Source organism: Equus asinus, chromosome 1, assembly GCF_041296235.1.
Source record: "Equus asinus isolate D_3611 breed Donkey chromosome 1, EquAss-T2T_v2, whole genome shotgun sequence".
Lineage (NCBI taxonomy): Eukaryota > Metazoa > Chordata > Mammalia > Perissodactyla > Equidae > Equus > Equus asinus.
In genome coordinates, this window is record NC_091790.1 from 113,115,473 (window position 1) to 113,143,181 (window position 27,709).

Genomic DNA, 27,709 nt, shown 5'->3' on the forward strand with positions numbered 1-27,709 from the left:
GCTGGCTAGCATAGGGCTCTGGGCTTGCTAATTGATCCAGCAGCTAAAGAATGGTAAAACAGATAAGATAATAACTCAGCAACATTTTTCATGAGAAACAAGATCACAGAAAGGCACAACGGATGACCTCCACGTCTCATTTTGCAATATGAAAGAACCTGGCAATGCGTTTCCATTTCCATTCCCTCTCACCGTGGTGAGTGCCATCACCCGCCACCTGAGGCCCCGATGAAGACGAGTGGGAATGCCTTTCCCTCGTCACGGAGCTTCTTGGTGGGAAACGGGGATTGTCTTCTATTAGCATTTGTCTGTTCTGCAAGCTTCTGCTTAACATGACTGGCAGGACAGCTGGCACTCCTCCTTCCCACTGACCCTCAGCTGCTGCCTCAAAGAAGCCTTTGTGATAGAAGGCGGGATACAAAGCAACGTAAATGAATACACCACGGAAACATGGCCAGAGTCGGGCACTTCCCTATTCTCCAAATGCAGTCCTTCTTCCTTCCTGCCCTGGGTGGGGCTCCGATGCCAAGCCCTCATTCCAAATCAACCAAACGAAGGCTAGAACCCAAATGGTAGCAACAAGCTACCATAACAAACAAAACGCTGACACGAATGCTCATCAGGTGTTGAGAAGGGCCTCTCTCCTGCTGACGGCTCCTTTAAGAAACTCATCTCCGCTCATCTAGTTGCTCTGGGGGCTGCTAAACATCAGTGCAATTTACAAAATAAAGCTCAGATGATGGGAAGGCCTGTGTGCTTGGAACTCAGCTCAAGCCTTAGAGATGCTGGTTCTCTTTAGAGCCCCGTGCATTTTTTTTTTTTTTTTTGGTAAAAAGCATATAACATAAAATTTACCATCGTAACCATTTTACGTGTACAGAAGTGTTAACTATATACCCATTGTTGAGCGACAGACCTCTAGAACTTTTCCATCTTGCAAAGCTAAACCCTTATGCCGGTTGAACAAGAATTCTCCTTTTCCCCTTGTTCCCAGCCCCTGGCAACCACCATTCTACTTTCTGTTTCTATGACCTGACTATGTTAGATACCTCATATAAGTGGAATCACGCAGTGTTTGTCTTTTTGTGACTGGCTTATTTCACTTAGCATGGTGTCCTTGAGGTTCATTCATGTTGTAGCATGTGACAGGATTTCCTTTTTCTAAAAAAGTCTGAATAATATTCCATTTTGTGTATACATCGTCTTTCCTTTATCCGTTCATCCGATGATGGACATTTAGGTTGCTCCCATCTCTTGGCTATTGTGAAGAATGCTGCAGTGAACATAGATGTGCAAATACCTCTTTGAGATCCTGTTTTCAATTCTTTTGGATATATGTACTCAGAAATGAGATTGCTGGATCATACGGGAGTTCCATTTTTAAGTTTTTGAGGAATCGCCATACTGTTTTCCACAGTGGCCGCACCATTTTAAGTTCCCACCAACAGGGCACAAGTGTTCCTAATTTCTCCACATCCTTGCCAACACTTGGTATTTTCTGTGTTATTTTTTTGATAGTGAGGTGATATCTCATTACGATTTTGGTCTGCCTTTCCCTGATAATTAGTGATGTTGAGCATCTTATCACATGCTTGTTGGCCATTTGTACATCTTTGTGGCTCAACCATAGCACAACCAGGAGTTTCTAGTGAGAAATTTTAGGTGCCCAAGTGCTCTGAGTATAGAAAGATGGGGACACCTGTTTTACTGTATTTGACAACCGAAAGGCAATCAACATTTCACTTACATGCTGAGTAAGCATTGAGATTTTTTTCTCTTGGCATTGCCTGATATTTCACTTTGAAAACAAGCTAAAGATATTGATTGCTGTGTGCCCAAGGGTAATAAGCTATTGATGGATATAATGGGAAAAGGCCAACTGAACAGATGTATTTCACTTGGAAAAGATAATTTTTCTCCCCTCTGGCATTTTAGATGAAAAAAAGAGACATCTTGAATATAAAAAGAGACATTAAGAATTCTTTTTCTGTGTCAGTGAATTTTCATAATGAATCACAAAATGATCCAATTCATTTTTTTGAAGGCGCTATGTTAATAAGAGACCGTCTTTCTCCAGAAAAACCCAGTGTATGAAAGCAACTCCATGTGGTCATATAAAAAATGATTGTGTCCATGCATCAAAGGTGGGATTATGTCACAGGGTATCAAGGAGGTGACACAGAGCCTGCAGCAGGCAACGAGGGGAATTCTGTATTCTTGTTTCCTTTGCTTGCCTTCCCCTCTCCCCCAACTTTCTGTTCTCTTCTCTAAGGACTCCATCAGCCCTTTTGGTTCTCCTGCCAAAGACTCACGATTCTGATGCAGTTGCTTGTTGTGAATCACAATTGGAACGTCCACACACATCTTAAGATTCAACATGGCGTTTTACCCCCAGATTAGTTCACTCACATTACTTTCAATCCTTGTACTTGAAAAGAACTGCCTCATCATATAACCGAACCCTATCATTGCACAAATGAGAAAATGAGACCCTGGGAAGTTAAGTAACTCTTAAAAGTTCACCCAGCTCATTAATGGCATCATTTCTGAATTTTCCTATTTCTTTTTCCTGACAATGGCTCTGCCCTCTTCCCCAGTACTCAAGGTCTTACTTGGGGATAATTTTTGAGTCCTCCCCAACTCTTACTCCCTTTAGAACATCAGTCACCAAGTCTTAGTGATTCTTCTTTCAAGACTCAGTATTGTCAGCTCTCTCGTATTTCACTTCTATTGTTTGTGGCACCTCATTACAGCATTTCCTAGGTTACTGTAATAGCCTCCTTATTTGACCTACGTCCTTATCTGATGTACCAGTCATTCTCAACTCCGGCTGCTCATTATATTGACCTAGGGCGCATGAAAAAAATTTAGAAAAGCACAAATGCTGTCACTCCCCCCACCATTCTGGTTTAATTGGCCTGGGGAGGAGCCTCTGTGGGTATTTTTAAAATGCAATTTCCCCAGGTGATTCTAATGGGTAGCCAGGATTGAAAACACTTTCAAACGTTTTCTACCACCCCTAAAACACTTCTTTGGCCTTGTCAGTGTGATGCTCGAGAATCTTCTCTGCCTCCTCATTGCCATTGGTTTCCAGACATCAGCCTCTTCCAAGCATTTCAAAGTTCTTGCACTTTTCCTCCCTCTTTGGCAGGAACACTATGCTCTAGTCATCTCATTCACTTCTTAGCATCAAAATCATCACCTACAGTATCCTATTCCTATTTGGATTGTAGAGCCCTTTGCCCTCCTCTCTGCTCATCCCAAGCCCCCTGGTTCCTCAAGGGTTATCCAGCCTCCTCCAAGGAGCCCCATCTGACCATTCTGGTTCTTATTTTCCCCTCTTGTCTCAAACTCCCTTATTTGGGTTCGGACTGTATTTGCTCCAAGTGAGCTTTTTGGCTCTTCAGTGAGATGCAGAGCTCCTCGAGGGGAGGGACAATGCCACATTTGTTTTCTGTAGTCCCTACAGCATCAAACAATGGCTGACGTATGATAGGTAAACTGGGTTGAACTTGGTATAGACTCAGGAGGCTGGAAGGGAGCTTGAAGAGTTTTTCACAGTGGCCCCTTTTCCACAGCAGGAAGAGAGGTACGTAATCCCATTCGGACAGAGCTAACATTAGCGCCTGTTCCACAGTTCTCGGTAGCCTGAAAGCTCCAGGAGACTATTATGCATGGCATTTCTGTAGCAAAGAAGCAACCCTGGCACGGTAAATTACAGTCTGTGCTGACAACATAGGTCACAACTACAATTTGAGAGAAAACACTTTATAGAAACAATAAACCTTACATTAACCAGAAACAATTACCTGGAACATTCAATTAGCCAGTTTTCCTCCACTCAACTCTTAACAGAAAGAGATACATTATAAGAAAATAAGCAGATAGGCAGGAACTTATTTAAACGAAACAAAAAACCCCAAAAGCCTACTTTTGGATTGGGTTGAGAGGGTCAGTGGAAATTTGGACCATCATTGTCCGCCTTCTGCAACTGTCTCGACAAAAACCTGTATTGAAATTTGCTGTCTGAAGGAGGACCTTGTGATACTGCGAGATTTCCATGCGCTCATTCACTTACTTATTCACTCTCTCTGCAAAGCACATACTAAGAACCCAGGGGAACACCCAGTATTTGAATTCCATAAAGGGGAGGCGGCATGCGGACCTTGATAACCACACACAACAGAGAGTGAGAGAGGGCAGGGGGGGATGAATAAGGGCTCTGGGACTTCAGAGGACTCAGGGATTACTTCTGATCAGTGGACTTGGGGAAGGATTCATGGAGGAGGCAGCCTTTGACCTGATCTTGAAGGAGGACATGATTTGGGGAAAGAGTTTTCCAAGCCAAGGGATCAGCATATGCCCAGCCATGAAGGTGGGAGAATAGGACAGTGGCAAGTGTTCCAGTGTAGCTGGAGCACAGATATGGAATAGGGTATTGTGGGAGATAAGAGAGAAAACTGATTTGGATGGGGCCAACTTAGGGATGGCTCCGGGAACTCATCTAAGTTTGTGTGTGTGTGTGTGGAAAAGGTCTTTGAGTGGGACAGTCCTTTGGGACAATCAATTGCTCTGGCGTCAGTGAGCAGAGAAGACTGGCCATAGCAGCAGGGAAAATAGGTAGAAGCCTACTTAACCCTGTGGAGTGGGCCTGAACGGAGCAGAATGACAACGGGGATGGAGGAGAGGGCTGATGTGAGAAGTGAGAGAAGTAAGATCGTTCAAATTTGGGAACAGGTGGTATGTATAGGATTAGGGAAGGCAGTCAAGAGGGTTCTGAGTTGGGCCACAAGGAGGGTTGACGGTTGTTTAATTACTAGGTGATTCAAGAGGAGGAGTATTTCAGGAGGAAAGAAGATCATGAATACAACTTTGAGTGCATAAACGTGGGTAGAAATGTTGGACAGGCACTTGAAAATTTTGGGGTGGAGCTGCGGAATGAAGTCAGAGATGGCAAAACAGACTGGAGTTATCTGCACAGTGGGGACAGGTGGAACTGTGAGAGCAGATGAGATCCTGAGGGAGAGGATGGGGAGGGGTGTTACTGGATGGGAAGAGAGAAGAAGAAGACCCCAGAGGAGCAATCAGAGAGGTAAGAGGAAATCTAGTGAATACACTGAACAACAGTGTTAACTATTGCAAGGAGTCTCAAGGGGATAAAGGATTGAATCAGTCATTGGATTTGTCACCATGGGGAGACTGGTGATCATTGAGAGGACACTTTCACTGGAGTCTTGAAGTTGGAATCCAGATTTCAAAGGGCGAAGTGTCAGAGAAAGAGGGAAATTAAATAGAGCCTGTCTGTTTTCAGAATACTCTGTACATCAGGGAAATAACACAGTACATTTGAGAATGATTTCCACAAAAGTGTGATTGAAGAGTATTTTTTGTAAACAATGAGTACCCTTTCTCTATATATGGAGTTCGTTTAGGGTAGCGATGGTGTCTTATTCGTCTTTGTACCCTGCCTACTCCAGTCCTCTGAAGAAACAAACCAGAAAAACCAGGTCTTGACCCCGTGACGGGAGCTAAAGAGGAGCCCCAGTGATCTCACTGGGTGGTCTCACTGGGTGGGTTCCCAGCGTGGCTTAGAATGGGGGCAGCGTGTGGGGAAGGCCTGTGTTGAGGGCCGTGGCGAGGAAGGTAGCAGGTGAAGGCCATTTACTACCCATGGGATCCTCACAACAGCTGCCATTAATTGAGGGCCATGCCCCTGGCCCCGTACCACACCAGGCAGGAAAGGGTGTTTCCAGTCCTTGGCCCCCTTCCTAACCCCCTCCCCAGTCCATCTCAGAACACAGCAACCACTGTTTCGTCTAGAAAATGGGTCTTTCTCCCAGCAGCCTCCCTGAAACCCTCTCTCTGGCTCCATCTCTCTTCTCTTCTGGAGAGAGTCCCACCACTCAGATTCCCTCTCCTGATCTTCTTCATCAGCGTCTCTTACTTGCCACTCAAATGTGACCGTGTCCCCTGGCCTCTCCGCCCTCTGTACACGGTAGGGTCTCTCTGGGAGAGCTCATCCCCACTCAAGGCTCTAGCCGTCCTCTCCGGGGCTCCCCAGATGCCCCAGCGCCAGCCCTGGAGCTCCTTATCCAAGTGCCCTGTTTGTGGGCTGCTTCCCTTGAGCGTCCTCCAGGCATCTGAAACCCAACGAGTCCAAAACGAACCTCATTATCTTCTTCCTAACCTTGCCCCTTCACCTGTGTGGCGTCATCTTGCACCCAGCCCTGGGCCGCAATCCTCCCCCTGCTCCTTTCCTTCATGGTCATTATTCGTCAAGCTTTGTTACTCCCATCGGTGCAACGTTTGAACTATCTGCAAAAATCCATCCCCAACATGCTATTTCCACCACCACTTCCCTGATTCTGGTCCTCACATCAGCGGCCTCAACTGTTACAGTAACATTTTCACCGCCTCCAGTTTCCTATAAAATCCATCTCAAATACTATCGAGGTATATTACCAAAAACAGATATTTTTTTACCCTCCCACTTAATGTTTTGCTGACATCTGATCACGTAAAACAGGAATTCCTTGGCTTGGCCTAGAAGGCCCTTTCTCACAGAGCCCCGCTTCTGTGTTTGTCCTTCCCTTCCTCTCTCTCCCCATTTAGGCTCCATGAAGGCCACCTTATCACACTTGTCACTCAAGGCCCAGCTGAACTATCACCTCTTGGGTAGGCTAGAATCTTCTACAACCCTGCTGAGAGTCCTTTGGGCTCGTCTCACACCTTTGCTGGTACAATTTCTACTTGTCCCATTACTTGATTTTCTCCCTGTCATCCCTACTTGCTTGTGAATGCACAGAGGCAGAGATCGCTTATTAAACTTCATGTCCCTAACACCCAGCAAGGTGCCTGATGGATGTTGGTGGAACTGAACTGAAACCACAAAGGCCCCTCCTGTTTCTCTGTTTTTATTGAGCTAGTGACGCTAGTGGATTGATTAATTCAGGTCCCCTCACCTCCATGGATTACAGACTATTTAAAGTAAATTATATGGCAGGCATCTACCTTTTTATTCTCAGAGACAGAAATCCATGCCTCTTTAAACCATGGTCACTGGACTAGATTTCCCAATAATTATGCCACGGCATTACACCTTTTCCTGGACACTGCAGCTTTCTTCTTAATGCCCTAATTTAGGTTTCCCCTGATCAATAACTTATCCTGGAAAGACAGACACTTTAGACAAATGACACATTTAAAACTTCTGATTTTGTAGACATCCTCAAGGAAAGATTGTGATGGTGTATATGTGTGTGTGTGTATGGATACTTATAGCAGCATAAAACTGATAAGGAAATGTTTAGCAATAGGCCAATTAAGTAATTCACTTAGTGAATAGTATTATCTTTCATGTTAAATTTAAATCAATCCTGGATGGCAACTAGCAGGATCCTCAACAATTGGAAAACATATTTCAGGAAAAAATCAGAGAACTAGCTCAAAAGACTTTGGTGGAGAGATGCTTAGCCACGGCTGTGATGGTGTGAATGGAGTAAAGTCAAACCAGAATTGAGAGATGCATCTGTCTGATTCATGCTTCTATGGCCAACTGTGCGGACGGAGCATGAGTATCAATTTCTGTTGAAAAGTCAGACCGACATTTTAAATTGTGGCAGTAGACACATGCCCACTGTAGGATTTGACATGAGCCATGCTTGGAATGTAGTTGAGTGGGGAGAAGTTGCTTGAATCATATTTGCAAGGCTACCATCTATATTCTCCTTTCTTTATACATAAGACACTTTTTTCCTTAAGAATTTTAACCAACTGTTAGGCTAAAATATAGCCAACACTTGAGAATGCTCATTTTGAAATAGTGGTGAATACTGTTCAGATACAAAGTTATGAGTACTTTCAAAAAAGTCACAACGGGGCTTTGTTTTTTTTTTTTTTCTCTTAAACTTGTTGCATTGCTGAGTAAGAAGGGAGGAAAGTGAGGAGATGCAGTCCTGGGTGGGGAACTGCCACAAAGCAGGCAGGGAAATACAGGCATGCACCGCACGTTTGGGTCAGCGATGGACCGCAGAGACCATGGTGGTCCCCTGAGATTAGTACCATAGAGCCTGGGCATGTGGTAGGCTGTACCATCCAGGCTTGTGTAAGTGCACTCTGTGATGTTCACACAACGACAAAATCACCTAACCATGCATTTCTCAGAACGCATCCCCGTTGTTATGCGATGCATGACTGTACCGTGATGCCAGGTGGAGTTCAGAGTTCCTGGGGCCTGAAGGTCTAGAGACTCTGGCTCTCTGGGGCACACAGGGTGGCCTGGGTTGGCACCCTCCCAACTTGGGCTTAGCGGAAATCAATTTCGGGGTTTGCACTGAAGCTAAGGGAGGAATTTCCGTAGTGTGTGGGGCAGAACTCGGCCAGCGCTGCCTCTGCTGTGCCCTCCCCACCCTTCCGTCCTGTGGGGGCCGTTCTAGGCTGGACTCCCGGAATTTGGTGCATCTCAGATTTTCATGAACCCACAAACCCTATCCTCATCACTTATAAGGTCTCAGCTGTAAATATTTTCCAGAGATCTAGCAGTAATTAGACAAGCTACTATGAAAGAGAGAGCATTATACATCAGTTAAAAACATATGCAAAACCAAAGCTCATTAGAGAAAGATAATATTCATGCAGATTTTACAAACCGTGTCTTTAGGGTGGCCCAATAAGTAGAAATATGGGGACCCATGCTTGTCACTTTTCATGCACATGGAGAGACTGGAAGGTACCATTCCTAAAGGAAGGGGAGGAACAGCCTAGGACCAATCATTAGAATTAACAGAACCAGTGACAAAGATATATTATTACTGTTAGAATCAAGATTGCTTAGTATGTTTAGAGCAGCTGAATAAAAATTATCTAGGCAGTAAGAATAAAGACTTTAAGTAAAGCTAACCCTATCAAGCATGCAGCAGTGAAATTAGTGAAAGACTGAGCTCCATGTGTATTCCAAAAGTAGATTTTTTTCTGAAAATATTGAGGGCATCCCTGAGGTGCTTTTAAGGAGGCACAAATGTTAAAAAAAAAAATTTGAAATGATAATGTCAGAATTTTTGCAGAATTTCCTCATAGTGATAAGAGTTTTAGTGATATCAGCTGTCATTTGAGAGTCAGTCACAGTAATCATTTCCAAATTTTGAAAAATTCTCAAAGACATGGTGTGCCCATGGTTATATTTATGTTTTCTCTAATAGTCTCGTAAATTCTTATAGTTCCCCTCACCTCTGACAATTTGCTTATTTATATTCAGAGTTCACAGTTGACTTGCTGGCTGTAATTGTTTTCTGGAAAAAAATAAAGCTGAAAAAAGTGCAGCAAGGTCCAGCCTGTTCTCCTCTGAAGAGCCTGTGCTCGGAAGCCAGCCTCTGAGTGGCTGTGTTGGTCTGGGTCTATGTCAGCTCAGGGGCTAGTTCTTTCCTAACACAAAGATGGGTACTAGAAATTCTGGAATATCTAAGTCAACAATCTCGGAGAGACTGGCCCCTGGGAGATGCAGCAGCTGCTCCATGTGGCACCTGCTACTGTGTTGTCTCAGCTCCACACAGTGTGGGAAGGGGGATGCGAGGTCAGTGTGGTCAGAAGAACTTAATCCACGCAGCTCAGACACCTTGAGGCCTGATTCCCTCTTTTCCGGTACCTACGGAGGATATTCCCCATCTAAATGCCTGACTTGGTCCATCTGTGGTGCTGTGTGTACACAGCTTCAATATGCATAATGGGATAGCACTCCATGTAGATTTCCGATTATGCCACACATGGTGTTTTTCGTGGCCTGGTGTGCGTCTACGGGAAGGGAGACTCACAGGTGACAACTGCCACCCCGAGGTTAAATGGAAAGTAGAACCTCTCGGTGGTAAGGAAACGAATGCTTAACAATGAGTGTCAGAAGTGAAAATTAAATTTCAGGATTTATTAATTGAGTTTATCATTTAGGCCTGCCAAGATGCAAGTAATTTCGTACAAAAACCATCAAGCTGTTTTAGTGTCACACAAGGAAAGCTCTTATTCGGTTTTTAATGTGGCCTTTATTGGGCTTGAAAGACACATGTGCTAGGAAACCTCATGGCCAGAAGGTCAAATTAAAAGACTGAGAACGTGGTGGAAATAAATTGCTGTGAAGGCTCGGCTAGGAACTACAGGGAAATGTGAAAAATAGAGAGTTGTAGACTGTGCCAGGCACGTTTAAGGCACATATTGTGAGTATAGATGTTCAGCCCTAAAACCCAGGGTCCTAGTGAGGCCAGGGTCCCTATCTGTTGGACAGCGCGTGTTGAAAAGACCAGAGACTTCTACAGAAGTGGAAAAGCACGTTATTCTGTAAGCAAATGTCTGAGCCACATTATAGTTAACAGCTGTTCAGTCTGGGCTAAGTGTGTTGTTCTATTAAAGAAAATTTGAACCCACATAGCAGATTAAAGAAGTGATTTTCAAAGTTTAGAGATCTTGCTACAATTAGAGCATGTAATTCAAGCCTGGAGTAAGGCATTATATAATTTCATCTTCGGTCCTGACCGAGGGAGTTCAGTTAAAAAGAAGTACCGGGATGTCTTTACCAGAACAGGATGTCAGATGGGCCATCCTATCTTTGAGCAAGGCCACAGGCAGAGTTCTTGAACAACAGAAATCTTGCCTTATGGACTCACTATTTCTTCCACTAGAAATGAGGGGTTTGAGGGACTTTATTTTAGAGATTCATGTTGGTGAGTTATTGGCTAGGGAGTCCTAGGACCGGGCAGCAGGCATGGCTGTCTCTGACAGGATGCTTTGGACACTTGATGTCTTCTTGTTACGGCAGTTGGCTGGACCCACCCAAGAATTTGTCTCTATACACTGGACTCTATTTTGAGCACCTTGATAGCAGGGTTTTGCTGGCAAACTCCCTCATAGGGATTGAAACTTTTTCAGCATCATCTCCACTTCAAGACAAGAGAAAGTCAGACAACAGGGAAAATAGCTTCAGCATTTAGCTCCAGCATCAGAATGGATCTAATTGAGGGGTTAGCAGCTGATCTTGAACCGACGCTCTCATGCTATGAACCCCAGGGTCAGACTGTCCTCCATTAGGAGGGTGGGAGCTGAGCCAGACCATCAAAAAGGCTTGAGATGGAAAATAGGAAAATCTAGTCTCTTTTCTTTAAGTTTTAATGGTTGCAAGTTTTTGAAGGGAGACTAAGTCAGACTAGACAGGCACAGGAAGAGCCGAGTTGAGGGGGTGAGGCACACGCCAACAGTGGGAGGCTGTGGAGATGTGAAGAGAGCAACCAGAAGTCAAACCTCCTGGGCTCGGCCTTCACAACAGAGCTAGAGGGGAGACATCCATCAATCTCCAGGGCGGGGAATTCCCCGGGAGGGTGCTTTAAAAATAGAGTCCTGGGCCAAATCACTCAAGTGTGTGTGTGTGTGTGTGTGTGTGTGTGCGCGTGTGGCTTCAAAACCAGGAAGCATCTTTCTTTCCTCTTAACCTTGATCCTTGATCTTTACTTCTCCCTCCCCCCCCCCCCGCCATGTAAAAAACATTCTCTTGAATTTGTGACTTCTTTGAGGTCTGTTGCAATGTTCTTACAGTATCTAGCAGCGTCTCCTCTCCCTGGCTTTCTGTGGAAGCAGCCCTCTCATGGGAGAGCTCAGCTTTGTGTTGGGGAGAGAAAGGGAATGGTTTCATTATAGCCTAAAATATGATGCACCAGGATGGGTTACTGGAGAAACTGGAATATTCAGGTTTTCCAGGATGCATGTGGGCGCTCTTCTCAGTGGGTTTGGGAAAGATATCTCCTCATTCACTCATCTCTTCCAACAACTCAAGTGTTTGGGACTTGAGGAAGGTTGGGTCTCAACAGCTAAACTGGTTCTTCTTGGTAAATTTCTTGGTTACTAAGTGGTGTAATATATTTTATCAGAGTCTAAAATACCTAATAAGTGAGGACTTGGGAAAGGGGGTCGCTTAATATATCCTTAAAGAGAAAAATGCGTGTTGGAAATCATTTAAGCGTAGCCAAAAAGAAAGGGTGTCATTATAGTCCACGGTTTCCAGTAAAATAATGTGACGAAATGGAGTTCACCCTCATCCTGAAAACACCTAAAATAATCAATGAGGTCTTGCCTGAGCACTGGGGAAAGGAATCTCAGAGCTGTGTGTTCCTTAAGGAAGTGCCTGCCTCTGACTCCACGAACAGGCACTCAGTGGGAGTCACATGTTGGCAGCAAGGCTGCAGAGAGCGGTCCTGAGCCTTTGGCCAGGAAGAATCCCGCTCTCTGCAGGATGCAGCCTGGGGCTCTGCCTGACAGCCGTCCTCTCCCAGGGTCTGATTCAGTGGAGGTGCACTGGAGTGATTTGTGGAAACTCTCATGGAAAAGGAAGACACACTCAACCATGAATGTCAGAAGCTGAAATTAAATTTCAGAATTTATGATTGAAGTAAGCCGCCTTTTGCCCTATTAAAAATGCAGGTGAATTAGTGCAAAGGCTATGAAACCACTTAAAACGCCCATAAACGTGGTCTCTGGGGAAGCAGCCAAGGGAAGGGAGACTTTCCTCGTCTTTTATGGTGGGGGCACAGCTGCGCACCCACCGAGCCTCAGGGTGTGAGGTCACCATGCTCCAGGCTCCTGAGGCTGAGCCACAGGAGGGAAAGAGCAAGGATGAACAAATTTACTAGATGAAGTTTTGGCTCACTAACTCGGAATTTAGAATAATTCAGACAAGTTCTTGGCAGAGATTTACCCATCCTTAGCAAGTCTTTTCTTCAGAAAAAGCACAAATTATTAGTATAAATCTTATAAAGGAAATGCTTAATAAACCAAAGAATCCAAGTGCTTTTCAAGGATCCTTAATGCTCCAGAAGTGCTTATTAAATTCCACAAACAATTCATAAAACCTACTTAAATTTTTCCACTAGGGCGATCCTTTGAGACCTGTGGATGAGTCACCGCCCTGCTAGGATCTCTGGTTACACGCATCCTCATTCCTAGATCATCAGTTCCCTGAGGGCCGGGACTGTACCTCACCTTCCATGCCTGCAACGTGCTTGCACATAGTGGGTGCTCAGAAAATCCTGGTTTGGTGGAGGACATAGTCAGGATATTACCTAATGATATTGATTACAGGGTTTGTCTCACATGGAATATTTGGGAGGGGTGCAATCTCTGGAGTTCATCTTTGTGTGATCTTTGTATGATTAGAGGGAAGGAAGGAATTGTTGAGAAAATAATTGTAAGACGAGATTATAAGGGTATGCCGATAACATTTACTTGTCCATGTGTACTCTTAAAGAAGGATAAACAGTCAACATTGCCTACTGCGATATCAGGAGGGACCAGGACTGCTTCAGTAGCGCTCTGGTAGGATCCTTGGAAATAATTTTTATTTACTGCTTAAAGGAAGATCTTTAACTAAACAACTATTTGGCCCATTCGTTTCTCTAGCTGTAATCATTGGCTCACACAGATCTTTTCTCTATTTACATGACGCAGTTTTATTATACTTACAAAATGTAAACAATTTTATTTACCAAAGACCTGTAATCAGGTCAAAACCTATTAAAGACACAATTAACTTTGAAGATGGAAGTGTGGGCAGAGTCTAATTCACGGTTGGCTATTTCTTTCCCTTTGTGTGGGCACTGGCTGTCAGTTGCCCTTGGGCCATTGGCATTCTGAGAATCCTTATAACCCTGCCTGGTCCCCTAGGACCGCAAGACTCCCCTTTACAGCTGGACTGCCTTTAGCGTTCTAGGCATAAAGGCCTGCCCTGTCGCTCTGTAAGAGAATAAACAGGCCAGACCACCTGCCAGGCTTGGAAGGCATACTTCTGTTTAGCTTTATTTTGGTCAGATTTGAGCAGCAAGTATACCCAGGGGAAGGCTCCGAGTTGGGCTGAAGTGCGCATGTGGGGAATTGTGTCACGCCATGGCGCCTCTACCTACCCACCCTGGCTCTGTAGCTCAGAGTGTAAATCAGGCTGTGTTCACATTGTGCTCCCCGAATGCTAATGAGGGACACCTGTCCACTAAGGCAGGGCGCTGATTTGTATAATTTATTCCTGTGCAGCTTTAAGACCATCATGCATGCTTTCTTTTCTCTCAACCTTTTAGATTTAATACGAACAGCAACAACCAGTGTTAAGGAGAGCCCTACTTTCGAGGCATCATCTTTTGATTCCTTTCTCAGGACGGGTGAGTGACGTGTCCTTATTCCTGCCTGTTGCTGAGCCGCGTGTCAGCTCATGCTTTCTGCTGAGTCTGTGATCAACAAGTTCTTATCCTGAGGACTGGAGTAGAGTCGAAGTGTCTATCTCCTGAGCTGCTCTTTCAAGGACTCAACTGCAAAAGCACCTTCTCCTTCAGACTCCTTATCACCTTCCCACGCCCCTGGCAGCTGTGACAGCCTCTGTGCACAGCCACTCCTTCCTGGCTGCATCTGTTGATTTATGCCTCTGAACTGGCCAAGGTGTCTCTGACGATTAGTCTCCTGGTAATTACGGGTGGCATATTTGAGGGTATTTATTCCTTTCCTCAGCTTGCTTGTGTTCACACTGATTTTGTTTAGTCAACAATCCGACAGATTACCACCGGTATTTTTTTCTTGCAATTGTATCTGCGCTTATCTCTCTGACACAGATCATCTTAAGAACCCAGAGCGAGAGTTTCCTATTTCTCCTGACTGATATCAGCTTTCCCTTGATATGGCCAAAAGTCCAGATAAGGGCCTTGCTTCTGAATTCCGAATTCTGGGGCTATCAGACAGAGGGCAGGTGACTGTCACCTGAAACCCTTCCTCACACTGTGGGGTCTCTGTCTCCTCGTCTTTACAGTCCGCTCTCCCCGCCGGGTCAAGTCTGAACAGCTCCCTGTCAGCTTACGTCTCCTGTGGATTCTGATAACCCCTTTCACAATCTCTTAAGGATGGATTTTATGCAAATTTAGGATCTTAAAAGGCGACAAACACAGGATTAAACTGATAGTTGACAGAAAATTCAGTTTTCCTGTGATTACGGTGCATTTGGACAAAGTGGATTATATTCTTGGTTGTATCTACTGGTAAACTCAATGTTTTCTTTTGCTGTGTTATTTTTTTTTTTTTGTTACCCTCCTCCCTCTTGCTAATTTTAGTAAAATATACTCAAGTTTATCTTGGACAAAAAATTCCCTTTCATGATGTAGTCTGTTTAACTGATGCTGGAGGAATTATGATGTTCCCTAGCTGTGGGCATTCCTTTTACACTGGGGTCATTTTTATAGTCCGTGAACGTGGCGCTTCTCTGGCTTGCTCCTGGTGCAGGAAAGAGCATGTGGCAGGCTTGTGACTGCTGTCCTTAGAAAGGCCTGCTTTCAAGGTTGGCCATTGGTGGCATCTGGACTGTGACTGGTAAATTGCCCCCTATATTAATACAAACCGTTCCCTAAATGACAAGCGTGGCTCACTGTGCCTCAACTGTTTGTACAAACAATGTGGTTTATACCAAACACCTGCCTTTCTTATGGGAGTCTGGAATTTTGAAGCATGCTAGGCAGAGGGTGCCTGCATGGCCAGCCCCCAGTACAAACCTTGGGCACTGAGTCTCTAATGAACATCTCCGGGCAGCACCATCACACATGATGCTGTATTCTTGTTGCCGGGCCAAGAGTGCCCTCTGGGTGACCCCTCACGGGAGAGAGAGGGAGGGAGCACAAGGAAGCTGCACATGGATTCCTCCAGACTCTGCCTGTGCTTTTCCCTCTTATGATCCCAGTATGCATCCTTACTACATCAGTCATAAATCTTAGCTGTGAGTACAACTATGTTTGTTCTGTGCTCCAGGAGTCCTTCTAGCAAATTTCTGCATGTGGGGAGGTCTTGGGGACCCCTGAAACACCCTCCTCTTTAATGCCTATGAGATTCCAGAAATATCATTTGACAGCACTATCCTCAAAGATGCTAGTCTGATCCCTAACCTTCTTGGTTTTTCATGCATAACCATGCATCTTTCAGTTTAGATTTTCCTGAAGAACTAATGTTTATTTCATTTATGATTATTCCTTTGCTTCCCTGAAAGAGATTGCTCTACTCTATTAAATTTGTTCTTTTGTGACATAATCTCTAAAGTAATTTTACAGTCAAAATCCGTGTCAATCTAACATCAAAAGTAGCTGACAAGCTCTAACATTACCAGCAAGTATGATTTAATGTTACATTTGAGAATAAATTTAGAAGAAGTCCTGCAATGCTGCTAGAGTTAATACTGTTGATGCTTGGCCCCTCAAAAATCTGCCCAGATATTTAGTGAACTCTCTGTGTTGGTTAATTTTAGAATTAAGCCTTATCTAGATATTTTTGGATGCTAAGAATTAATGAGATAATTTTGACATGGTCTTGAATTTTTGTCTTGTTCAAAAACATGTCTTTATTTTTTCTTAAAGATGGTCTGAGGCAGCTTCATACTTAGGCATTACAGCTTGAGTTATGCCCAGGCTGGTCAGGAGTACTGTTCTAACTGGTTCCCATGGGCAAGCAGCCGGCGTGGTGGGTGCTGGAAGTATGGACTGAATAATGATTCTACAAAAGAATAGAAAGCTCAGGGCAGCCATGTTGTTCAGGTTAACTTTTAAAGATTAGCTTGTCAGAACAATGTTAACTCTATGAACATCCCTTGGTATAGACAACAGTTGCCAGGGAGTGAAAGACGGCCTTTAAAATGAGGTATTTTCCAGAAGTGATAGAAGCTCCAGGTCAGGTTGGTGTTACTGAGTCACTCAGCGCTCTAGGGTGTGTGTAGGAAGTTATTCTATTCCACGAGTTCAGATTCTTTACAACGGATTACTGCCAGTGCCGTTTAACAAGATCGGGCCTGTGCTTATTGCTAATATTAATATTTTAAAATATTTTATTAGGTCCAAGCATTAAGGGTGGGAATCTGGGATGAAATATTTCCTTGGGCATACAGCCAGTACCACAGAAACTTTTCAGTGCTTCCTGGCTCTTAATGGGAGGACTTGCCAGCTCTTTTTGCAGGCTTTGGGACGTTCAAGACCTGGGAAAAACGAAGTATTTAAGGGCCTTTGAAGGCAGGTATTTCAGCCTGAAATCAGGACTGTACTGCCCCATTAAATAAGGAAGTGTTCAGTCAATTATTAAGTAACTTACGCAAAAAGCATAATGTGAGAGAGAAAAGTACAATTTAGAATTTTTTATTTTGTTTTTGGCTAGGGAATGAAGGGGTGAAAATGAGTCAATGTCAGCTAGAGCAACAATTTGAGCAATTATTCCGTCAGCAGTTAGATCCCATTTCCCTAGTCTGGATGGGTATTCTCCGCACTGCTCTTCACTGATGTCTGTCGGTCTGTGTCAGTCTCTCTGTCGCTCCCTGAGATCAATTAAAGACCAGCTCGGGTTTCGATTCTTTTCATGGAATGACCACCCGCCAGTTTCTGACATGCTGGAGTCAAGCTGTCAGTGGGGCCTTAAATGGGCTGTTGGGAAATAACACCAATAAAGCTTTTTGAAGGTAAATCTATGAATTAAAATGCACTTGAAAGCCTTTCTCAGAAGCAGCTAGAGAGCCAACATCACAGTGATTTTTTTGGAATACCCCAAAACGCCAAAGCATGCAACCATTGCAGGAACCCAAGTATACGTTTTGGTCTTCACGTCCTGAAGATTTGTTCTTGCTTGTCTCCTCAACCCCAGTTCCGCATCCTACAGGGCGGTCTGATGCAAGAGCCATTTTAGGAAATAATTGATAAATTACTGTGGACTCAAATGAACAGAGGGCTATCAGTCCAACGACAAAAGTCTGAATATATAAGTGTGGCTGGATCTCCCAGCACGCTCAGAGATGCCCTGCAAAGGCCCTACATTTGCTGTTTTAAACATTTCCTAGCGAAGGGAGCAAAAGAAAGAGCTCACACACATATAAACCTGATGCTTACATACACATATGTATATATACACCTACTGATCACTAAATATATACTTAGGTAGAATTAGAGAACTGATGTAGTTTTATAAATAAGCATAGGCATTTACAGTACTCAGAGAAAAGAGAAAAAAGGGGAATCAAAACGTGACACGCACCATACTCCGGGACCTGCCCCGTCCCGCGCTTCAGCAGCAGCCTTACTCTTCTTCCCCCTGATTTGATGAGTTCTATGGCTCTGGCGTGCGTCATGTCTCTTGTGCTCTCCCCATTGATTTCAATGATTTGATCTCCGACCTGTTAATGAAAGAAGCATTGTCAACCAAAGATGGTTTAACGCAGGTTGCATTTCGAGCAGGTTAGAAAAGCATCTGTAGATTACCAGCTTCCAGGGAGCATCTGAGTGATGTGGTCGCAGCCTGCTGCTTCTTGGGAGAGGCTAGCCTGAATCTGACCACCAAACTTCACAGAAATTAAAAATCAGACCATGGAGGTTATGCTGACATGTCACTTATATTTACCCAATATGGCGGAGGCTATAGTTAAACTACTTAGCCTTTTTTTTAAAAAACAAAAGTTAGGGAATATATTAGATACTACAATTCTAAATAAGCTGGCACCTTTGCTTGGAATCAAGAAGTAACTGTTTCAAGGCCTTTTCACTGAACACAGTGCCAGCTTTGGGAGTAGCGCACTCCAATTCAGCGTGTTGGATGGAATGATTGGTTTTTGGGCTTCACTGAGAATTTTTGTTATGCATCATTTAAATTTCCCTGGGCGTTGTTGTGATATTGCCTCTTTGTAAATAGTGGTTGGTTGATATTCAAGTTTGATGATGAGTTTTCTATCACAGTCTTTGAGTTAAAAATGAAATCCTCCATTCTCCACACATGAGTAATGCCCTTGCTAAATCTTTGCCATGCTCATACCTGATTGCCAGAAGCTGTTTGGTTAAATACCAATCCCTCTTGAATTGTCAGAAATGCTGGGTTCCATAAGCAATTCCCATTTAGCCTTTGTGAATAGATATTTGGAATAAAAGAGGCTCAACCATGAGCACATCATGTAACTCCCACAGTACCATTACTGTCATGAACCTTTGAGTTAAAATATGTTTCATTTCAGCTCAAGTCATTTAAGATAAATTAGCCAGGAAAAGCACAATGAGTTGCTTTGCAAAAAGGCTATTTTGGTTGGGTCTCTCAAACAAAGCAGATCTCAGCCTAAACTCTATAATGCAGACAGAATTGCAAATAAACTCTCTGCAGGAAAGCATTATCGAGGCGGGTGATGCAGGCTAGGCAAGAATAGGAACAAAAAGTTGCCATCACAATGGTGAGAGGGCATTAAAATAAGACCCTTTGCCTGAAGTGGGGGGAAGAACAAAGAGGTGTTTATTGTAGCAAGGAAGTGACATCTCTCCCTAAAACGGATTCCAATGTAAGGAAGGTCAAGACTCCCCCTTTGTGTACTCAGTGGCCTTTGGAAGTATGGTTTGGGGCCATGGAAGAAGTTGGCTTCACTGGCATGACTTCCACATTCCACAGAAGAAACCCGAAAGATAGGACTAAACTAATTTGTTTTAGGACCAATGTTTGCAACATTTTTCTTCTGGTCTCCTTAACTGTCTCGTTTCCCATGAGGCAACAGGCACAGCCTGAAGTTGAGTAGCTTGCTGGAGGCCACATATCCAAGTGTGTGGCAGAAGTGGGACCAATTATTCCTCTCCCAGGAGTCCCACCCATGACTGACACCTCACGGCACAGTATTAAATTGTAGAAGAAAAACAAAAGTTCCAGTGAAGTTGTTATAAAAGAGAGACTCTTCATTCCTGGCTAGACTCTCTTCTGAGCTTCAGACGCATATCCAATTGATTACTGAACAATTGTTGGAGATGTCCAACGGGCAACTCCAACTCAACACCAGCAGACTGGGCTTTCCATCTTTCTCCCAAGGCAGTTTTTCCTCTTAATTCCTAATCCTGCTTAATAGCACCGCCACTCACCCAGGCCAGAAACCTGGGGTTGTGCTGGGCTCCTAGCTCAATTCACACCTTGCTCTGGATTGTTCCAGTACTCTCCTGTCACCTTCCCACCAATATCTTCCACATGCCACTGTTCTCGTTGTCTTCTTCCCACAGGCCTGGTGCTCTCCCAGTCTTCCTCAAGGCCAGCCCACGCCTCTTCTCCCCAGGACATCTTTCTTCCTAGACCCTGCCTTCTTCTCAGGCAGAAGTGCCCTGTCCCTCTGTTCACTCATCACCATACCCCTAATCTAATCACCACTTCTCTAATTCTACCTAAGTATTTATCTCACCTCATTTCAGAGCTATGCTTCTCTGTCTTCCCTCCTAGACTTTGAGCTTCTTCACTCATCAAACAACTTCTGAGCATCTATTAAGTGCTAGACACTCTACTGGGGAGATAAGATACAGAGATAAATGGTATAGTTTCTATTTACAACGAGTTCTTAGTCTAGTTGGAGAGAAAGTGGGTAAATAAGACAATTACTATTCCATATATCTTTGCTATGACAGAGGCATTCACAAAATGCTAAGGGAACAGAAAGAAGAGGCATCTAACTTAGGATGGGTGGGACTGGTAGCCAGGGAGAGCTTCCTGGAGGTGGCGACATTTCAACTGAGTTTTGAAGTATCCATAGGAGTTCCTTAGGTAACGGAGGAGGAAGAGCATTCTAGTTAGAGAGACCAGCATATGCAAAGAGTCTGAGATTTGAGAGCATGCTATATGTTTGGGGAACTGCCACTAGTTTATTCTGCTGCTCAGGAGTTCGGGCTTTACTTTAAAGGCAGTAACAGCGAGGCACTGAAAATTTTAGACGGAACGGACGCTGCCCAGGGAAGCAGAGTGGTATTTAGAAATCTCCCTGAGACATCAGTATGGAGAGTGGACTGGAGAGAAAGTGGGAGACTGAAGAAGGAAGCTGAAATTGTGAGGTTGTCACATTTGTTCATCCAATTGAGAAACTGTGAGGCTGTGGGAAAGAAATGATGGGGCAAATGAGGGCAGGGACCAGGTCCCATGTGACTGGATATCTTGTATGGGATGCACTGTAGCTCCTTGCAAGTGAACGAAGCATTTCCACACGGCTCATTGTGAGAACCACGGGAGAGGGGGTTATAAGCGCTCTCCCCCCAAAAATGAAAACTCAACAGCCATCATCACCTGAGGACACCTCTGTCTCAAGACTGGCATTTCGGCAAGGATCATGTGGCGGGTGAAAGCAGTCTTGAGGTGTGATAGAAAGAGTCACGTCCTTTGCACTCTGGTCACATCCTTCATGATGATGAGGCTCGGAAAGTGTGAGGTTTCCATTTTCTTGTGTATTTCTCGTTTTCTCTTTTCCCTACTAAGAGCTCATGAGAATTACGGGAGAAAAGATTCACGTGGAAAGAGAAGTGGCCCGTTGAAGACTGGGTGGGCGGCTCAAAAGGGTTCCAGGGCTGCACAGGGGCCGGGCTGACGTCTCCTGTGCGGAGTCTCGGGAATGGGGCATCAGGGAGAGTTGGGAATGTGGTTTTTATTGAGTTCCCAGGAGCTTGAGCTGACCTCTTGGCCTGGCAGATTTCCACAATTTTAGCTTTCTACGTAGGGCCCCCTTTCTATGTATGTAAGTCTGATGCCGGCTGAATCGAGGGTCCTTAGCCCCTCGTCTGAACTTTCCTCCTTCTCCAGGCCCTTCCCCATTCCAGGGTACCCATCAAGGCAGCCTGCTGATTTCCTCCCTCATCGGGAGCAACGGAAGTTTGGGAATAGTCCAGATCTTACCAAATTCAGAAAAAAAATTTTGGGGAGGGGGTGCTGGTCAGTTAATGAGATGGGAATGCTGCCACTGTCATAGACTCTGAATCTTACCAGGTATCCTGGGCAGACTGCAAAAGCGGGCCCACTCATTTGGGCCTAGTGTCAGTGGTAACAAACTCAGGCCAGTTCCAGCCTCAGGACTCCTATCTCTTCTTGTAAAATGACAAACTGTAAAGAGGTTTCATTTTTCATTTCCATTCCACTATCAGTATTACGTGTAGTCATTTTAAATGGAACTCCCTAAATAAGATTGGGATGTGAGTCCTTTCACCTTCATCCCTTTAGCCTCTGGATGTAGGAGAAGATGGATTCGTCACAGAAAGAGAGGAGGTTCTGACCTCGTCTGACTTCGCTGTGGCTGCCAGCGGGCGGAGCTGAGCAGCATCACTTTCCTACACCACATGTGAATCAGCTGGGAATTAATCTGAGAAAACCCATGGAAAATTTGCAGCCTTTTGGGGATGAGGGAAAAAAGACCAGCCGTGACTCTCATATAGTCTTTCTCTTTCCAAACTTTCCATCACAGAGCTATCTTCAACTGAGCTACGCTACCAAAATGAAACTTTAAAGATCTTCTGCACTTGTTCTTAGAGAATCTTTAAAATGCCAAGTTCTATTAGAATGAGAGAGAGAGATGGGGGAGGAGGGAAAAGAGGGAGACAGAGAGAGACTGAGACCCACAGTTCAGGAATGTGTGTGTGTTGCTTTGTGCAGGTCAAGGAGATGTCAAATCCAGGAAACTAACCAAAGGACTTTAGATGAATTCTAGGCGTTCATTTTTTTCCTATGGACGAAATACTTTTATCTCTGGTCCCCTTGGGGCAACTAACAAGCTTGCAGCAATGTCTTAGGGGCAAGGCGGACTGCGATAAGGCCACCTCTTGGCATGGCCTAACAATGTCAGCATTTCTACTTATATATTTCTGCTCAGACATTGTGCCAGGTTTTTCTTTAACACGACTATTACCGAATACTTGAACTCCTTTGGGGCTCTGTAGGTAAAACGTTTTCCCTTCTTATGGGAAGGCCAAGCCAAGTGAAGGTAAAAGTTTCAATATTTCTTAGGTGGTGACAAATAAAAATGGCAAGCAATAGGGGGCTGGCCCCATGGCCGAGTGGTTAGGTTCGCGCGCTCTGCTGCAGGCGGCCCAGTGTTTCGTTGGTTCAAATCCTGGGCGTGGACATGGCACTGCTCATCAAACCACGCTGAGGTAGCGTCCCACGTGCCACAGCTAGAAGGACCCACAACGAAGAATATACAACTATGTCCCGGGGGGCTTTGGGGAGAAAAAGGAAAAAAATAAAATCTTAAAAAAAAAAAAATGGCAAGCAATAGGATATATTGGAGTATATGAGGAAGCCATTTGGTGTAAACCTAATTCGGCCTGACCTTGTTTTTCCAAAAGGGCCTGACCATGGCCGTTGAGCATGCATTGTATATCTGCTTTAGATATTCCCTGTGGAAACAACAAAGGCCTTTGAGATAAAGGTGCAACTTCCCTTCCCCTCCCAACGTTGGCATTTCCTTAAGGATTAAGCATCTTTCCTTAGGCTAGGAACTGATTGCTGCGCTCACCTGTGACCACCCAGCTTGAGACAATAGACTTGCCTCCTGCTACGCCCACCAAGATAGCAGACCCACTACCTGCTGTGTCCATCAAGCGCTGTGCCGAAAGCACAATCTTGTGACTATTGTGGGAGGGACATTTCAATCATATGTGAAATGTCCTGGAAGGGGGTATATAACCACCCTGTGCACCCCACTTCTTTGGTGCCCTTTCTTCCTTTGGGAAGAAAGGCCCCGGGCCATGGTGCTCAGATTTTAGCTCAGAATAAACTCACCCAAATTTTCATTTATAAATTGGTTATGGATTATTTTCGTCGACAGTGGTTAGTAATTCAAGTTGTAAGAAAAAAGTGTAAACTCTGTACTGTATCGTCTTTGTAGCCATGTCATATAGAAAGTATTGGATTTGGTTCAATGAAATCTTTATCAGAACCAGATGAATCCTGGGCTTACTTTAGCCCTGAATCATGGGAGATCCTGCTTAAGACTTGGTTGGCCAGCTCACAAACATGCTCAGCTGGTTGTAATCAGTCACTTCTCCTCATATTGCTATCGCACCACAAGAACCTATTTCACATGACTATAGGCAACTGAAATGGTCCTAAATTATAATTAGGTGTGAGGAATTGAGCTTACCTAGAATTTTATACCAACAAACAATGGATATCTGTATTCCTTATTTCATAGACGACTCAGCTGTGGACCCTTTTCATGGCTAATGATCTGAGGTCACAGGTTAGCTCCATTAGTTTCTTCACTTATAGGCTGGTTTCTCTTGCAGACTCTAGACCTCCAATGGGCAGAGAACATACCTATTGTCTTTGTGTCATCTATACAATTCCTGACAAGGAGACCCTTGGTTAGTCCCAGTTGAGTAAATGAATGTTAGGTTTGCTTTGCAGTTACAGGAGGCGTCTTTATTCTCACGACATAGTAAGTTCAGCTTCAGTGCACCTTGGCATACCTTAAAGCTTTCTTGAAATACTGCCTTAGGCACATCCAGCCAAACCAAATCAATTTCAATAGCACTTTCAGGAGACCAAATGAGGTTTCAGTGATGGTGACCTACAGAAATTGTTAGAGACAGTAAAGTTATGGGAAACAAATGCTAAAGGATTGGGAGAAAGAGAAAGGGAGGCTGAGTCTGAATGAAATTGTAAAGTGTCAGGAAAAATAATCAGAATTAGGGTCTTGGCTGCTGCCTGCTACAGACATCATCATTAGGTGCTCCAACCACAGGACACCTGGGTCCTAGTGGCCCAGCTGGAGCAAAGCACATGCTGATTTTCAACTTGATGGTGACCTTTAATATGTAATGGCTGTTTTCACAATTAACCTTTGTTAGATATAAGTTAGTAATCATTACAGTAAAGACATTTTCCAAGAGGTTGCACTGGGTGTTTTGGCTAACCTTCCCATTTCTTCCTTTAGAATTCTGATGGAATTAAATGGGATCCAGGCTCCTGTTATAGGACCTGGCTTTTGTTATAAACCCTTGTGCACGATTGCCTCAGCAAGGCACAGAAGCCCATCAAATCAGCAGGTTTCTCCAGAGGAAACTTCTAACCCAAATGGAAATCAAAACACATGTGTGAGAGCACTCAAACTCTGTGAATTTTATTTGCCTCAATTAATGTATATGTTGAAAACTGTCTGAGACTCTTTGTACTTGTTCTGGACAGTAATCACTTAAAAAGAAAACATCCCAACATCTGTCAGGAAACTTCATCTACATGGAAGCGGGAAATAGCCCTTATGGACATGCAAAGTCCTTAACCAAAGTTATGCTTGAGCAGATACCTGCTTAGAAGACTCATGATAGTGAGGGGAACAAGTAGGTCATAAGAGGTGATGGGCTGCTGCAGAATTCTGATGGGTTATCATTTGATGTGGGTGAGGTACCTTATTCTACATTTTTACTATTTGTGTATTCACCTTTTAGAAAAGATTTAGTCGCAGCTCAAAAAGTGTTCAGTCTTTGATGTAGGCATACTACCCCATGGCAGGGGTGGTGCCTTGGCTGGTCACTCAAATCAGGGGGCCAGCTTTGGGGGAGATTCACGGGGACCTCTCCATCCAGGAGCCTCCATTTCTCATTCTTGCTTTTAAAATCCTCTCCATTAAAACATGGAAATGTATGTGAAATTTAAAGATGATGCAGTGCCCAGTTGTGGAAGTCAACTCCAAATGACAATTTGGTATGTTTCTCACCAAACCTTCCTTTTCTCCTTGTCAAATACAGCACTAATCTCATACAGACAATTTTACTAGATTGCTTCTTTCTAAGTCTCCTTACTCTACTAGGGCTTTTTATTGGTGTTGATGGTCCATTCTTCAAGACCTCCCCTCCTCTGCTCCCCTGCTCTGTGCATGCTCTCTGGGTAATCTCTTCCCACTATTCTAAAGTGTTTCTCTTTCTGGGCCTTTGCACATGCTGTTCCCTTTGTCTAGAATCTGCCCTCCAGCCTTCAAATAGCTGAATCCTACTCTTCCCTTAGGACAAACCTCAGATAGGACCACATCCAGGAAGCCTTCCGTGATCCTGCCAGTCTGGGTTGGGTGTGTTTCCTCCGCATTTCTTTAAAAGCATTAACCTTTGGCAATCACTACTTTGCAAGCTCTCAAAGTCAGGGAGTCAGCCACATGAGAAATATCCATATATATTTGTGCAATGGGTGGATGAACAATTGAAAGATGGAATATTTCAGAAGCTGTTTTTTGATTCTATGCTCCTTATTATTTAAACCAAATTTAAACAAAATCTATAAAAATTTTGAATTTGGCTTCATGATTTATGTCAACCAAGCCTGACCATGATCAAATACTATACAGTGTATGTAAGTCCCTTGTAAACTTGGAGCTATACAAATGTAGTCTTTTAGTTTTAATTGTAGCAATCATCATCACCATCATCATCATCACCATCACTATCATCATCACCATCATCATCACTATCACCATCACCATCATCACCATCATCATCATCACCACCATCATCACCATCACCATCATCACCATCACTATCATTATCATCATCACCATCACTATCATCATCACCACCACCATCATTATCACCATCATCATCACTATCACCATCATCACCATCACCATCATCACCATCATCATCATCATCATCATCACCATCACCATCATCACCATCATCATCATCACTATCACCATCATCACCATCACTGTCATCATCATCACCATCATCATCACCATCATCATCACCATAATGGTAGATGAGAGAAAAAAATGAAACAGTGGTAAGCTTGGATCTAGGAGAGAAGTAGCTGAACTACTGAGGATATTTAATGGGGAAATGAGGCAAATCCTATTTCTGAAAACATCACGGAGAGGTTAAAAACTCAAAAAAATCTCCTTTTGGTTTGGTGAGTACTGCCTTTTAGGAATTCTTACAGGACATTAATGCTATTTTTCATTCTATGACTTTAGACAAGTAGTTCTTAGGAAAAGAATCTCATTGAATGCTCAGCAAATGGCCCAAACCCTAAGCTAGGACAGGGTAACTGCAAGGGTGGCAACCAACATGAAGGCAAAGAAAGAGATTTTAAAAATAAACTGGTTGAAGCGAAATATTTACTATGAAGGAAAAAATCACCACAACCATTCCATTTTCATATGCTGGTTTGACTGCTCAGGCAAGGAGAGGAGACTGGGGAAATATCTTACATTATCCGCCTGAGCAGGAACAGAAAGCTCACTGGCAGCTCAGCTAGCAGCTCATCCCGCTGCTCGGAAATCACTTCTGTTAGGTCATGAAGTCAGTTTCCCTAGTTGATTGAAAAATAAACAAGAGGAAATCAAAGGGGAAACTTTCTGTTGTGGATTCCATGTAGGCTGTTACTTCCCTTCCCTGGGTGTAATTGAGTGAAAATGAGGGATGATTATTCTGCACTCTTATCTAATCAGATATATTGCTTTTCCAGATGCAAGCACTAGGCTTTGTGCGATGGCTGTGGGATTGGCGCAGCATAACAATTCCTTATTTTCCTCCAGCCAACCTACTCGCATTCTGCATTTCCATTTACTTTGTGTGTGTGCCAGTAATAGACCTGACATGTTAGCAGTGTGAATTAGAGTGTGAAAAGGTATACCAAGACGGGTGGATCAGGCAGCTGGGATTCTGAAGATAATTGAACGATGGGACTATTTCAGAGGAGTAGGCAGGGTTGAGGAAACCAAAGAGGGCTGTTGAGGCACCAAAGGATAAGTATAGCAGATGCCATTACCAGCTCTGGTCTGATAGACCCTGTGGAAGGACAGGAAATTCCAGGGGCCTAGTGAGAGCTAGAACAACGCAAGAGGGGCTGTTGACTAGAGCTGTAGTTGTGAGGGAGGAGTGCTGTCAGGCTCGAGCGCCAAGGTGCAGAGCAACAGGGGTAGGAAGTACCCCAACCTCTC

The 27,709-nt window shown here is 44.1% G+C and overlaps 1 protein-coding gene across 6 annotated transcripts in view; it reads right to left on the minus strand.

Moving 5' to 3' along the window:
- MAGI2 (membrane associated guanylate kinase, WW and PDZ domain containing 2) overlaps positions 1-27,709 on the minus strand; it is a 1,256,398-nt gene that overhangs the window by 47,833 nt on the left and 1,180,856 nt on the right. For 3 of the 6 annotated variants that reach the window (XM_070506114.1, XM_070506099.1, XM_044769320.2), the window contains one exon: positions 18,052-18,190. In XM_070506114.1, coding sequence (XP_070362215.1) covers positions 18,052-18,190 — 139 coding nt within the window. Of the gene's footprint in view, positions 1-8,648; positions 8,738-13,810; positions 17,448-18,051; positions 18,191-27,709 lie in introns of those variants that run through there. The other 3 variants (XM_070506108.1, XM_070506104.1, XM_070506109.1) reach the window with 2 other exon arrangements.